The sequence below is a fragment of the Nyctereutes procyonoides genome, unplaced genomic scaffold, assembly GCF_905146905.1.
Source record: "Nyctereutes procyonoides isolate TBG_1078 unplaced genomic scaffold, NYPRO_anot_genome, whole genome shotgun sequence".
Classification (NCBI taxonomy): domain Eukaryota; kingdom Metazoa; phylum Chordata; class Mammalia; order Carnivora; family Canidae; genus Nyctereutes; species Nyctereutes procyonoides.
Window position 1 is genome coordinate 9,938,062 of NW_026575021.1, and position 15,219 is coordinate 9,953,280.

At 44.5% G+C, this 15,219-nt stretch overlaps 1 protein-coding gene across 9 annotated transcripts in view; it reads right to left on the minus strand.

Annotated features, from left to right (window-relative positions):
* Positions 1-15,219, minus strand: part of DCUN1D4 (defective in cullin neddylation 1 domain containing 4) — a 70,234-nt gene that overhangs the window by 3,078 nt on the left and 51,937 nt on the right. For 8 of the 9 annotated variants that reach the window (XM_055339089.1, XM_055339074.1, XM_055339093.1 and 5 more), the window contains 2 exons: positions 13,447-13,555; positions 1,679-1,783 (listed from right to left, as the gene is read on the minus strand). In XM_055339089.1, the coding sequence (XP_055195064.1) occupies positions 1,679-1,783; positions 13,447-13,555 (214 nt within the window). The remainder of the gene's footprint in view (positions 1-1,678; positions 1,784-13,446; positions 13,556-15,219) is intronic. The other variant, XM_055339082.1, reaches the window with a different exon arrangement.

Consider the following 15,219-nt stretch of genomic DNA (forward strand, 5'->3'; position numbering starts at 1 on the left):
TAAATAAAGAGTAGCTCCCACTAATAACCCCTGCCCTGATCAGCACGCTCCCTGTCAAGCTGTCAGCGTCAAGCACACCCAGCAGCGAGTCACCCTTCGGGAACTCACCAAGGGCTCTCGGCGGTCTCAGCACTAGGTGCTCTGGCCGTTGGAAGAAAGTTACTGTTCTAATCACTCAGAACCTGAATCTCATCTTCAAAGTAATAAATTAGAAGACCCATGAAGTATTTTCCTATTCCTCTTAGACAAGAAATATGCCAGAGGCATTATTTTTTTTAAAGCACACGATTCCTGTATAAAGACTGAAAAATAAAACCCAGATTCAACAGTTTTTATATCCTACCCATGAAAACTCAGCAACATCGGGGAATAGCACGAGTAGGTAAAAAAGCTAAGAGAGCTGAGCCCCTGGTTTGGGGACGCAGACGCAAGAGTAACTCAAACCAAAGGACTGCGGTGTCCTTTGAAAAGAAAAAAAGCAAACTAACGTAAAAGAGAGAACAAAGCCCGGACTACAAGTTTGACTCTAAGCAACTCAAAGCAAACGCCAGTCAGAGACAGCCGAAGATGCTCCTGCAACTGTGCAAAGTCGGACTTGCTCGCAGCAAGGTCTTTCAGCTAAAAAAAACTCCTCTCGCTCGGACTCAGATTTCTGCTGTCCCCTGAGAACAAGGACCTATTTCTACTCGTTTTCCAAAGAAAGCTGACGTTTCATGGGATAACCAGAGAAATCAGAACGGATCATCTGTAGACATGGATTGGCGTGTAAACACCTCGTACAGTAAAACTAGTTTCCAGACTTGTCTTGAGGAGTCCTGGTTAGTGACGCTAAAAGCAGTTTTTAGTGACAGTCCTCAAAGAATCCGGTCAGCTGGAAGTTCTTCTGGACCAGCGTGTCAAGTGAATTGTAAGAAAGAGGGTGGCAGGAGGGAGGCCGGAGTCAGGGTAGGGCCCAAGCTTTTCTCAAAGACCCAGCACCTTCATCCTTCTGGGCAGAGGGTGCTTTGTAAGGGGTTTGGGTCTGGAGGGCAAGAAAGATGCCAAGATACGAGACAAGCCAAGCAGCTCAAACTCCCATCTCAGACACTTCCAGGTCCTACAGTATCACCTGGCATCAAAACCAGCGCCTGATAAACCAGCAGCTCAAAACTTTGGATCATTAATAGTTAGAGCAAGCAACAACAGTGAAGTGCTGGATTTTCTTCTATCGCAAACGTGAAGGAAAACTGAAACTGAGGGAGATATTGCCAGTTTGCCTCACACTTAGGTTGACCTAGCATAGTCAACCTAGTTGCCTAGTGGATAACAACACATGACAAGCTTCTTTTAGTAAGAAAGCAGATGGCTGTTCTTTTAACGAAAGTGGAAGTTCATCGTTGTACAGAGCAGGAAATCCTAACGGAGGGAAAGCTGTTAAAGTGGGGTGACAGAGAGGAAAGGACAGAGCTGTGGCTGTCTCGGATGCGCCTGCACTGGGAAGCCATGTGGCACATACACCCCCCGCCCCAGACACACCCAGAGAAAACCGGTGACTGCTCACGGACAGCGATTACGTCACCATCATTCCTACAGGCAGAAGGGGACAACACACAGAAAGTTACGTGAAATGGTTAAATAAAAGTATACTTGGTAGTTCTAAGCAAGCAAACATACATTCCATAAAATAACGATTTGGTACCTCTAAGAATTGGTGAAAAACTGGAAAAAGGGGCCAGATTTTTCCTAATAACAGTCCCAACATGCACTTGGCAGTGTTTATGTCTAGGCTGCGCTGGTCCTTTTCCTGTTTAACAAACAAAAACAAGGATGAGCCAGGTGCCCCCAAATAATAATTTCCAATCATCCAAATTTCTATTTCACTTCGACACAAAATTAGTAAACAGCTCATTTATCATACACCATAAAAACCCTGAACCAAGCCTGAGGTGGGGGAGGGGAGGTGGGCAAATGCAATGGAAGGGCTTAATCGGTTGGGTGCTGTATCAATTTACCATGGGAGAGATTCACGTCAACTGAGTAATCGCCCTGATGCAAAACCAATTAGTTATGTAGTAACAGTAGCTATGATTATTTCATGGGATAAAGAAAAATCTCCAACTCAATCACTTGCTGTGACGTTTATGATAATTGTCCATATCATAATTATTGACCCCAAAAGCCCACATCTTAACTAAATGGAATGCTAAAGGTTTCGATTTCCATGCCTAGAAATCAGGTTTCCTTAAGAAAAATCATGTTTTTCCAATAATTTTATTTGACTGTTTTTCTTGAACCTAAAAACGTTGGAATTAAATTCAACTCCTAGTAAATGCTGGGGCTCTGGAGACTCTGAGAGGATGAACTCTTCCACCCACCACTGGGGGGAACACGGTCTGGCCTACTGCAATCCTCCTTACCTTGGATCTACTAGTTGTGGAATCTCTTAGCGGAATACCCCTACCCAGTAGCCAAGTGAAAGACAACATCTTATAAGGAAACCAGAAAGGCAATTGTACATAAGCCTGAATATGGGCAGATTAAGTTCTATTCACTTCTACTTGCAATTCAAGATCCTACTTTCTCCTTCTCACCCTTTGTACAAGTTCCCATTCCAGAACTACAAGCAGGCCGCTTCAAGGTAAAGGGACAGCACCTGGGACCATAAGCGGTGACCTCACATATCCAACGCTAGCCTCCTGATGGTACTTTAACTACAGTGGAAGTGTGCAACAGTACTTCTCTACAAAAGAGAGAGTGCCTGGCTAGCCCACTCGGGGTGGAATCTAAATGTTCGCCAAATTGAGGCATGATGCTGTGACCACCACCGTCGGCCACGTGTGCAGTCACACATAAATGACCTTCCGATAAAATTGACTGTTACCTCAAGGACTCCGACCCTGGAGTGCTCTTTAGCACACACCGAATTTCTGGCCATGACACTGGATTTAAAAGTGAAGGACTTAAACAATACAGCAAATGCGAGGGCCTCACTTGACAACAGCAAGCAAGGTAGATGCAGATTCGGGAACCTATGCAGTAGGTCCGTCCTTCTGGTCCCAGTCGTATAAAGTGTTAACGACCGTTCACGGACAGACGAGGGCAGAGGGCTCCATGTCACCCCTTCTCTGTTACAGGCCACACAGCTGAGTCTGCTGATGGCGGGGGCCCGATTCCACGGTTCCGTGCAAACCGGTGGGACCTCCCTTCCACCGCTTTCTCTGCCTGTCTCCTGGCCACATCTACGGTCTTGCTCAGGGCTTGTAGGACTCACTCCCATGGAGAGGAGGACAGTAGAAAAGGTGCTCCCGAGATTGCCCACCTTTTGCCAACCACCTCACTGGTTTGTTACATTGCAGGGGCTCATCCTCCTGTGATGCACCCTGCAAGCAGAGGGGAACCTCCTCTTACCCGGTAACATAGGTGTGGCACACAGCAACAGCACACCACACTATAAAGCAATCCACAAGAAAATTTAAAAAATAATAATAAAATAACAAGTATTGAAAACACACGCGGCACCACAGGACCGGGCCCAAAATTCATTTGTTGCACAATAGCTCCAGTAGCACAGGGCCGACGCCACCAGCACTCGGCCAAAGCTGCCCCTCTGAGGGGTTTGTAGTCGTTCACTACACTTGAAATCGCTAGTCTTGCCTTGATAACGTTTGTGCCTTCTTCCAACATCAATGCCTCTGTCCCCATCACAATGGACATACACTAAGGTGACAAAAAAAGAAAAAAAAAGAAAAGAAAAGATACAAAGGACCTGGACAGACTCTTTGCAACAATATAATCATCTGACAAACTGATGATCATGAAGGATTTCAATGCATGTGTTTGGCAGTGACGCCAAAACATGGAGGAAAGGCATCAGACTCACAGGACCGGAAGCTGAACAGCACTCACTTACTCCTGCTTTGCAAGGGTGCCAGCCGGCGGCTCGCAATCACTAACACCATCTTCTGCCTAGCAAATAAGAGAAAGATATTATGGATGCACTCATGGTCTGAATGGTGGCATCTCGCTGATAACCAACATTGCCGGTGGGTGGACACGACTAAGTGCAAATGACCATGACTGGAGACACTCAAAATTCCTGCGAACAGCACAGTTGAGCGATCCCACGGCAAACATCTCCTAAACAGTAAAACTGGAGACACGCCCAAGGAGTTCTCAGACAATGCTCCTAATGGAAGTCTCTGCAAAAAGGATCCCAATCAAAAAGGAAATGAATCTTCTAGGATGCTAGGAGGTAGCCGTCAACATCACGGGCAGTGAAGAAGAAAAAAAAAAAAACACCTTAATGAATTCAAGGAGTATGGTGAAGACATAGAGAAGCTCCTTGAAAGAAATTAAACAGTACACTGTCAACACCGACCCTATGATCCTCCGCTCCTGGAGCACCAAGGAGCAAGGGACAGACTTCTGCATCTCAAGGTCAGAATCTACACAGGAAGGACCTTGAGACAGACGGTCAAGAGTCGATCGGCGTCCCCCGAATGCCCATCAAGGTTAAAGAAGAAGAAATGAGACTTCCCTTCCGGACTACTCCTGACCCAAGATGTGGGGGGTATGTATTTCATGAACTTTCATTTTCTAGGATAACAACTTAAAAAACAATTTTATTTTTCAAATAATAGGAACTGACACCCCCACAATACACAACTAGACTGCCTTGCTGTCTTCCTTAAACAGAGATTTTAAAAGAGCAGCTACAGATGAATCAGGCCTCTCAGTGATGGTACAGCCGTAAAACCAGAGGAATGTACTCTGAAGATCTGAGGACGTTACCTGTTGTACCTGGAATAAACGGATTCCTCAATCTAAAGTCTAACAACAGCTAATGCAAAAAGTGATGACATTTTATTAAGGTCTGATTTAAAGCTTCTAATATATACATATATAGATATACGTGTATTCACTATATCTCATATATGTATGTATAGGTATGTAAAGCGCCTTTGTTCATGTAAGACTGTTCCAGTATAAGCCTTCTTATAAAATGTCAAAATGAAGCATTTTTTTCTTAAATCGCTCAAATGACTTAAGTAACAAGAACAGAAACAAAGCAACTTAAATACATAAATATGGTATTAGGAAATTAATCTTCCAACATCTAGGTATCCAGATAATGCTGTATCAGAGGTGCCCAACTGGCTCCAGATGATTTCTAGTTTTCATAAAGTGTTAATAGCTTAAGACTTTGTATGTGAAAAGGGGAACCTTGAATTATTAAGATTATAAAGAAAATAAAATTCCAAAAAAAAATCCCAAACATTTTCAAAAGAGACTAGATCAACTCAAGAAACAATATATGTGACCACAATTCACAAACATAAACGGCAAAAACCAGTCCGAAGTTGGTACATGAAATCAAAAGGCCTAAACTGAAGACCTATGATACACGTTCTGCAATTCTCACCTGACACCACAGGGATTACAAAAGATAAAGAGAAAACGCGGTTCTCCTTAACACAGCTCCCTACGGAAACAAATGTAAGGTAAAAATAGTGCTAAAGAACTTATGAATCCTAATCAGGTTCAGTTTCTAAAACTGAAAATACAGTAAAATCAGTTTTTGGAGTGGGAGTCCTTTTTTCTTTAAAGAAAAAAAAAACAACCTCATTAAAATCAAGTAAAAAGTAAAAAACCCAAGACTGCCCTCTCATTGGGAAAAATAGAACTAAATAATTCTGCTCTTAGAACTTACCCAGCATTCAGTTACAGGTAACAATGTTTGCAAGGCAATTACTTAAATTAAGTGAGACTATTGACACTTCTTTTAAAACAAAAGAAAAAAAATCTGCCCACAGGCAGTCTTTCCTTGTCATCTTATTTGGCAAAGATTCTATTACTGTAAGCACGACTCTTGGAAAACAAGTCATTATTTGAAACCTGAGGTTTGCAGACAACCTACATAATGTCAGCACAGAATAATTCAACCACTATTCCTAAATCTATGGGCAACTTTTCTGGAGAGCTCGATCTGCACCAAAATCTCTTAAAGGTGCCTTATACTTAGACTCATTTCATACAATAACCCTGTCAGGTCAGGCACTACGATAACCCCACTTTATAAATAAGGAAACTGAGGCCCAGGGAGCTGACTTGAGCCGGCAAGTACCATGGCGCTCTCCCGAGAGGGGGTGGGGGCGGAGGCTGCCGGCCAATCCCTTCCACGAAGAGCTGCGTGACCCCATACCCTACGAGTCACCCCGAAGACAACACTGACAAGATGTTCGGGGTCATGACCCTGGGGTTGGAGGACACCACATTCTTCCTACTTTTGTCCTCACCCAGGACCACCTTCTGTTTTCTTCCTAATCCACCATGAAAACAGGAGAAAAAAGGGGAGAAAAAAGGGAGGGTTGGTGCGTGTTGGGAAGGGAGGCTGTGGGGGGAAACTAGACAGCCGTGTGCTTGAGAAGGGAGACTGGGCCGCGGGAGAAGAGGAAGTGGCCCCGACGACGGGCACACTCTGCCAGCATGGTTGCTGAGGAAGGCCTGGAAAATTTTCCTGAGCAAATCCTATGGGTAACCCTCATCGTCGTTTCTGGTCGTGTGGGATGACTAGGCGGCCCTTCCACTCAGAGGAAGGTGACACAGAGGCTTCCTCAGGCTCTTGGGCCTCCACGGAACCTTCCGGCACATCCTCCTAAAGCTGGACTTGAGGGCCCCCGCCCACTCTAGGAGGACCCCCCACACCTGGCTCCGCACCCAGTCCGCGCCCTGTCTCTCCTCGGCACCCAGGCCCAACGGCCTGCACTTCCCTGGGCTGAGACGCCGCTGCTCTCGGCACCCCCCCACAGCCCGACACCTGTCACCTGTCCCCCGCCCAACGCCCAGTGTCTGCTCCCTCCGTGACCTCAGCTCGCTACCTGCCTCGGCACTGAGCACGGAGAAAAACCAGTCTAACAGATTTAACTATTCCCAGATCAACAGCAATCACTAATCTTTTACCTCATTCCATTTCTCCACTTTGATGCTCCCTAGGTCCTTAAAAAAAAAAAAAAGGATCAAGAAAAAAAATGACCATTTTATTTTAAATGAGTTCATAAATGATACTTGTTTATCTAATAATATTTACGTTGTGGGGGGAACCTCTCTGCATAAATCCCACTTGTATGAAAGAACTGGCCATTTCCGCCCTTGAATGTGTACCCCACTCTCTTCCTCCCCTAAGACATCATGGGACGGGGGCAGCTTCAAGTCAGTGAAGGCAGTGTGGCTCTGTGAGGGCCCCGTGCTGTCCTGCCGCTGTCCCCTCCTCTCTGGCTCTCCCGTCTCATTGTCTGCAAAATGGCAACATTGGACCAAGGGCCTCTATGGTTTCTTTCAGCTCTCAAGTTTCACAATTCTATGGCATCCGTAAGACTATAAATAAGTTCTAGTCAAAATAAAATTAGAAGAAAAATAATATAACTTTACAGCCTACCAGTATTTTAAATTGGCTACAAATCTGAAAGTGAAAGATAAAAAAAAAAAAAACACACACCCACTGGACTATAATCTGGGTGGAGAGATGTCAAAGATGTCAAAATCTTACCGTTTTCCGGTACTGTATCATAGTTTTTTTTTTTCCCTCCTATATTAAAGCATAATTGAAAATATTTAACTTATGCTATTGTTACTTACGACAGGGAATATTTAGGATATTTAAACTATTAAGAAAGCTTAATTTCCATTAAAAGTTTGGTTATAAAAGGTCTGCTGCATTAATTATATGTTATTACCTCTAGGAGTCCTTTGTTAGTAGGGAAAAAAAATAAATACTACAGGGAGAAAAGAGGAGATGGAGTTCTGCTTCCAACCAAGATGGAGTTGGAGAAATCAGATTTCCCCTTTCACTTCGAACAATCAGAAAACTGGACCAATGATCTGAAAGAATGGCCGTCACACAGCGGACAGCGGGCATCTGGAAGCCCTACAGTGATCCCAGCTCACTGTTCAGAGGTGGTTTCCAGGCCAGAGCACGGGAGGGAGAACCCAAATCGAGCCCAGCAGTCTTGCTGAGTTGGAAAGGACAGAGTCTGGAGATCAAGGAGGCAAAGGTGACTATAATTTGTGGGACAAAATATCAGCAAGGTGGGAGCTACACAGGGAGAGATCTGGAGATATAGAAAGTGTCTCCCTCGCTGTGGGCCAAGGACTTATCTGTGTTAAGTGCGAGAGGAGCCTGAGTTCAGGGAAGTAGCCACTCACTGCAAAGGAATAAGCAGAAATTCCCAGACCTCCCACAGGGCTGGGGAAGACCTTGTGTTCCACCAGCTGCAGTGGAAAGACCCAGACTGCAGGCTGCTCCAGATCAGTCCTTTCAAAGGATCAATCTGGTTCCAAGTAACTGTAACTATACACCAGGAAAATTTTTAAATTGATTCTTAATTAAAGGAACATAACAAGACCCAGGAGCCAACAACATAAAATTCACAATACTCAGCATCCAATCAAAAAACAAACAAACAAAAAAACCCAGAAACTACTAGGAATGCAAAGAATTTGTCAAATATGACCCATAATCAAGATTAGAAATTTAAAAAAGGGAGACCCCAAAGTGACAGATGTTATGGTACCAGAGGACAAAGCTGTTAAAACACCTGTTATATCCATGTTCTAGATGTTCAAGATAGAGGAAGATACTATCACATAATAAAGAGAGAAATGGGTATTAAAAAACCTCAAATAGAACATCTACAGCTGAAAAATACAGCACCTAAAATGAAAAACATACAGGCTAGGATTACCAGCAGAATTAGACACTGTAGAAGAAAAGATTAAAATTAGCAGATGTAGTAAGAAATATAACAAAGGGTAGGGGGGTGGAAACGCCAAAACCCTAAACATGGCATCACTGGCTTGTGGGACAATACCAAGCATCCGACATAGGTGTAACTGCAGTCCCAGAAAGATGGAAAGGGAGAACAAAAATAATATGGAAGAAACAACAGCTGACAAACTTCCTAACTTTGTACCAAGTATAAGTCCACAGATTCAAAAAACTGAACGAACCCTAACCAGAATACACACAAGGAAAATTATGCCAAGGCGTATCATAATCAACGTGCCAAAAAGCAGCAAAAAAGAATAGAAGCTGTTAGAAAACAAGACACCGTGTTCAAAGGAAAAATGAACAACATCAGACTTATCGTCAGAAACTACACAAGACAGAAGACAAGGGAGAGAGATTAAAGTACTGAAAGAATGTGAATAGTCAATCTATACTCTTTAACCCAGAGAAGCGCCTTCTAAATGGAAGGCAAATTAAAAGCTTAAGAGAACTCATCACCGGAAAATCTTCACTAGGAGAAATGTTAAAGGGAATTTTTTAGGCAGAAGGCAAACAACACCAGGAAGGAAGGTGGATCTATGCAAAAGAAATAAAAAGTACAAAAGTGGCATACAAAAGATATTTTTGCCTATGTAAAGCAAAAATGGGAATGGTTTATGGTATAGTCTGACGTTTGTGGCTCCCCCTAAATTCCTATGTTGAAATCCTAACCCCCACGGTGACAGCTATTAGGAGGTGCGGCCTTTGGGAAGTGGTTAGGTCCTGAGGCTGGAGAGGGGTGCCCTTATAAAAGGAGACCCCCAGGGGAGCTCCCTCCTCCCTCTGCCACCTGAAGTTACAACAAAGACAGCCATCGGAGGGCCAGGCTTTCGGGCAATCACCAGAGACCTAGCCTGCTGGTCACCTTGATGCTGGACTTCCCAGCCTCCAGAACTCTGAGAAACAAGTTTCTGTAACTTATGAGCTACTTAGTCTCTGGTACCTTGTTACAGCAGTCTGGAGGGACTGAGACAGTATACTGTGAGATTTTCCTTTTTAAGGTTTTATTTATTTATTAGAGAGATTCTGAAAGAGGGAGAAAAAGAGCAAAAGCGGGGGGAGAGGCAGAGGGAGAGGGAAAGCAGGTCCCCCACTGAGCAGGGAGCCTGACACTGGGCTCCATCCCAGGACCCTACAATCATGACCTCAGCTGAAGGCAGATGCTTCACCGGCTGAGCCACCCAGGTGCCCCACTCTGTGAGGTTTCATAGTGTGTGTTTAAGAAAAATGTACAACGGCAGCAGCAGTAAAGTATGGAGGGGCAAAATCAGAGTCTACTGCTGTAAAGGTTCTTGCATTATCCATAAAGTGGTGTCACATTATTGGTAGACTGTGAACAGTTGAAGATGTATGTGTAAAGCCTAGAGCAACCACAAGGAAAATGAAACACAGAGGCAGCTATTAGGGCAATAGTGGAATGGAATGGCTAAAATGGAATCATTTAAAAAAAAAATACCCCAATACAAGGAAGTCATGATAAAAGGGTAAAAGGAATGAAACAGATGAGACATGCAGGGGAAAAAAAATACTAAGGGGGAGGTGTAAATTTAACCATACCAGTAACTACATTAAATGTACATGGTTTAAGCATCTCAAGACAAATACTGTCGGACTGTCTATATGCTACTCATATGAAGCTATATCCTACCTATAGAAACCCACTTTAAAAATAAAGACATGGGAAAAAGAAAAAGACACGAATGCGTTGATGTTAAAGGGATGGAAAAAGACGTATCATGTAGGCTTTAATCGAAAGAAAGCAGGAATGGCTCCACTGGTATCAAGGTAAATTTCAGAGCACGGAATAATAAGGCAAAGAGACGTTTCATGATGCTAAAGAGTCAATTCTTTTAAGAGGACGTAACAATATGAAGTGTATCTAATCCTAGTGTCTGCACTTCAAACCCCATGACAGAAATGACAGGAGGGATAGATGTTGCTGGAGACCTCCACATTCCTCTCTCAGTAATGGACGGAACCTGGCAGGCAGGCCCTGGGAAGGATACAGAAGACCCGACAGCACCATCAAGCAACGTGACCTAATAGACAGCCATGGAACGCCTCGCCGAACAGCAGCAGGATACCCATTCCTTTTATGTGTTTTACGCAGAAAACATTCATCACGGCAGATCGTATTCTGGAGCACGGACCAAGTCTCCATACGTTTGAGTCAACTCTAATTACACAGGGTATGTTCTCCGACCACAGCGGAATTAAACTGGGTATCAGTAATAGGATTATTCAGAAAGTCCTAAATACTCGGGAAATAACACCACAACACACTTCTAAATAACCAGTGGGTCAAAGGAGAAAATCACAGGGGAAGATGGGAGAATATTTTGAACTGAATGCAAATGCAAATATGTACAATATCTCAAAACTTGTGAGGTCCAGCTAAACAAACCAAACCAAGGGATTCGATAACGAATCCATCTGAGAGCACAGGTCGGCCCGGCCGAGCCTATCTGGCAGTGACTGAATGTGGGTGGCAGTTATTCATCCTACATACAAGGGCTCATCAATTCACTGGTAATGCTCACTAAAAGCAAAGAACTCTGCTGGCCGTTACTGGGGCTGCAAAGAAAGAAAACACACAGTCCCTTGGGGTCTGTCAGAGAAAAAACGAGGGCCTGCACCCAAACCACAGCCCCGCCAGGGCAGGTGGCAGGGCTCCGCAGGGAAGGTGCACGACCCCCTCCGGGCTGGGAAGGCGGGGTGGCGGGGGGACCTGCGGGCAAATGGACACGGGAGGCTGGGCCCAGAAGCCCGATGCAGGAGAGAGCTGTGGAGCGCTGGCGGCTCCGGGTGGTGGTCCGGGTGGCGGTCCGGCATGACGGCAGGCAGAGAGCAGAAGGGCCGAGAAGGCGGGCAGTGAACGGCCGCCTGGACTTCACCACAACACAGGCGTCCTGCGAGAAAGGAAGCCCGGGGCCGCCCGCGGCCTAGACTTGGGGCCAGAACTTGGGTCTGGGTCCTGGATCTCCCCCTGATGGACAGCAGACCCGGGAGAACGTCACTACTTCTCTGAGGACCACTCTCCTCCACTGTGAAGTAACTAAAACCACCCCGGCCTGTCCCTCAGACAGTGGGGGGCGGGGAGCTGCACCCCACACGCAGGGAGGCACGAAGGCACCGGGGCTGAAGGCCTTGGTGAGCTGGAAGGTGGCCCAGCGACCCTGGGGCTGAAGGCAGACGAGGGACACCCTGCTGACGGGACGCTGGACGAGAAGGGACGGAATGTGGAGATCAGGTGACTGAGGCAGCGGAGGCAGGGAGAACAGGGGCCTCGGTCGGCCAGGCTGTGGTGGAAGCACCGAGAAAGAGGCAAGCCCAGGAGCCCTTCAGAGGCAGGCCCCACTGACCGACCCGGGGTCGGCGGGGAAAGGCCAGAGGAGCAAAGGGAACCTGGGGTGAAGCAGCGGGTACGTGGCCAGCTCTGGCCCCAAATAGGAAAGCTAGAAAACGGGGCTTATCTTGGTGAGGAGATGGAATGCTGCTCAACAAACCTCACCCACACAGTCAGAAACAGCTGACTTTGGAGGAAAGCGGTCCCCTGTAATAAAACATTTAAGCCTAGAAACCGCGTCTCTACTCTAAAAGCATCTGGCAAATAACTCCTAGCTACACGTCTACAAGCACCGTTTAGTAGAACATCGTATCTGAACGTCACCATAGCACCTCTGACGTCCATAAACTTTCACGTGTCGTGATTTGAAGGTTCTGAAAATGCAAAACTTCGCAAATGAGGACACCAGAGAGAATGAGTACTGTTATCACAGGTGCACCAGAATTCACTATCAAGTCAACCTTCAGTGCTGAACCAGCAGAGCCAAAGCACGTAGAAAGTGAAAAAGATCAGCGTGGTGGTAAGAAGAAAAAAAAAAAAGGTCTCTGCCACTGAACTCTCTAAAAACACGATCAATCAAGGAAGCCTACTCACCTGAATCGACCAAACAGGCTAACCTAACAGAAAACACCCCACCCTTCCTGACTAAGGTAGAACTGCGTGGGCCGTGGACCGTGTGCGAATGAATACAAGCCAACTGGTGCCTCGAACTCGCTACCAGTGGTGACCGGGCTGAGAAAACAAGGCTTCATTTCACTCCAGTGGAACCACTGTCACACACTCGGGCGGGCCTCACTAGGTGACGAACAAGATGCTCAACTTTTCAAAACGATGACTGGAAACTATGTTTGAGTAACATTCACTGAAATTAGCTTGGGTTTTGAAATTCAAACGATTTCCAAACACAACACAGCACCCAAAGTGAAACTGGATTGGATCTGAGTAGTTCATTGCAGTAACTCAATGGGTGAAGGTTTGTTGTTCCATGAGAATGAAAAGCTTTACCAAGCCTATCTAAAAGACATTTAGCCCATTTATTCACGACTTCTGAGCCAATCGCAAGAGCTATGAAGGTCGGCCACCACGGCTTTTCGCTAACATCCTACATTTTTTTGCCCAGAATCAGTTAGTTTAGAAAGCGTACATGTAGAAGGAGATTCTAACTAGCACCCTGGGAGTAACTTACTCAACTTCTTTGCTTGCAGCATGTAAAAACAAACCTCAAAAGGTAATAAAAAGGGGGGGGGGGAGGGGAGGGAGGAGAGGAAAACATCTGGATAGGCTCCAGAGAACTCACCCGTGCAAAGTCAAACGCGTATCTGTAAATAAGTTTAAAGTTTGTAGAATCATTTAATAATGATCTTAAGTAATCCAAAGTATTTCTGAGTTTTTCTGTTGTATCACATCTAGAAAAACAGAATAAAGGCAAATTACAACCTGAGGTTTTGGGTTTTTTTGTTTTTTTATTTTTCTTATTTGGGGCAGTAAGATAAAACATATTACCAAAAGACAGAATAAAAACCCTAGAGCCGGAATGCATTCGTGATGATCTATTTTTTCCTACATTTTTGATTTTGAAAAAATTTCAAATGTACAGAAAAATAGGAAAGAATAGTAAATAAGCACCTGTACTCCCATCCCCTCGGCTCAAAACAACTCCTGTCATATTTGTGCTCTCTCACATACGTGCATTTCCTGTACCATTTGAAAGTAACATGCCAGCACTATGGCACTTCACTCCCGAACATTTAAACACCATCATCCCTCGTAATGTGTTATCAATGTGAACTTTCTTAGCTAATATACAAGGTTCCCAATTGCTCCCTCAATTTTCTTTATAGATGCTTTTTCTTGATGCGGGATCCCATCAAGGCTCATGCACTGCTTTTAACTGTCTATCTCCTGAGGCCCTAGAAGGATATCCTGCCCTTTCTTCCATCTTTCTTGACCATGTCATCTTTGAAAAAAGTTGTTTTGTAGGATCCCACTTTGTCAGATAAGTTCACTGTATCCCACGAGGAGGCTCGTGATGTCGGTCTGTCCCATTACGAGTGACACTAAATTTTTCAATTAAGAGTAACATCCCCCCCCCCCCCCAATTCTCCACTCACAGGCACTTTCCTTCCTCTGAAATAGTATGTTATCTACAGGATGCTACCTAGAGACTGTGAATCCTGTTCCTCCTCAACCTTTCATCTGGTGGTTTCAGCATCCATTGGTGGTACCTGCCTGCATTGACTCTACATTTGAAGACACAAAACGGTGACTCTTCTGACTCTATCTTGCTATTACCCTACTGCCTGGAGTTCTTCTGTAAAGAAAAGTTCTACTCACCACCTTTCTTCTTTTCTGGACTTAAGGCTTTTTGCTTCTTGACATTCAGTGTTATTAATCTTTAGTTGCCTTTATTCTTTTCGATGCACAAACTGTCCTCATTTGGGCAGTCACCCCTTCAAGCTGGTGCCAGTGTCCTTCTGACGTGTCCCTGTCAGTCTCTGAGAGCATGTCCTTCCTTCTGGCACAACATATTCTAGCTCACCTTGTACTTTCTCTACCCTAGACTTGAAATCAGCCATTTCTCCAGGGAGCTTTGGTAGTGATAAAGCCCTATTTTTATAGGTAAGTGACATAACTGTTTATTTTTCCTGAGGAAGTAGACTAATTGGCTATTACTACAAACTGACTTTCTGTTCCTAATATCTAGCCCTTAAAAATGAGAACAAAGAGTCACCATTTCCAGAGATATTAAGGTTTTTCAAAGCTGGATGTGCTTCCTTGTATTCCTCTGTAGAGCATTTACCTACTGCTACTAAGCATAAATAATACATATTATAAGTATCATCAATGTAAATATTTTATATAGTTTATAAACTAAAATATGGTTCATAGGAGAGCACACTGATCTATTTTTTAGTAATAAATTTGTGAAGGCTTTTTTGTTTTTTGCAGTTAACTACAAAACAGTCCCCATAATCTACTGAGATAATAAAATATCTAAAACCCCAAAACTAGAATAAATGTTTCATTTCTATGAATCTATAATAATTTAGAAGATCCTTTATTTCTTCCT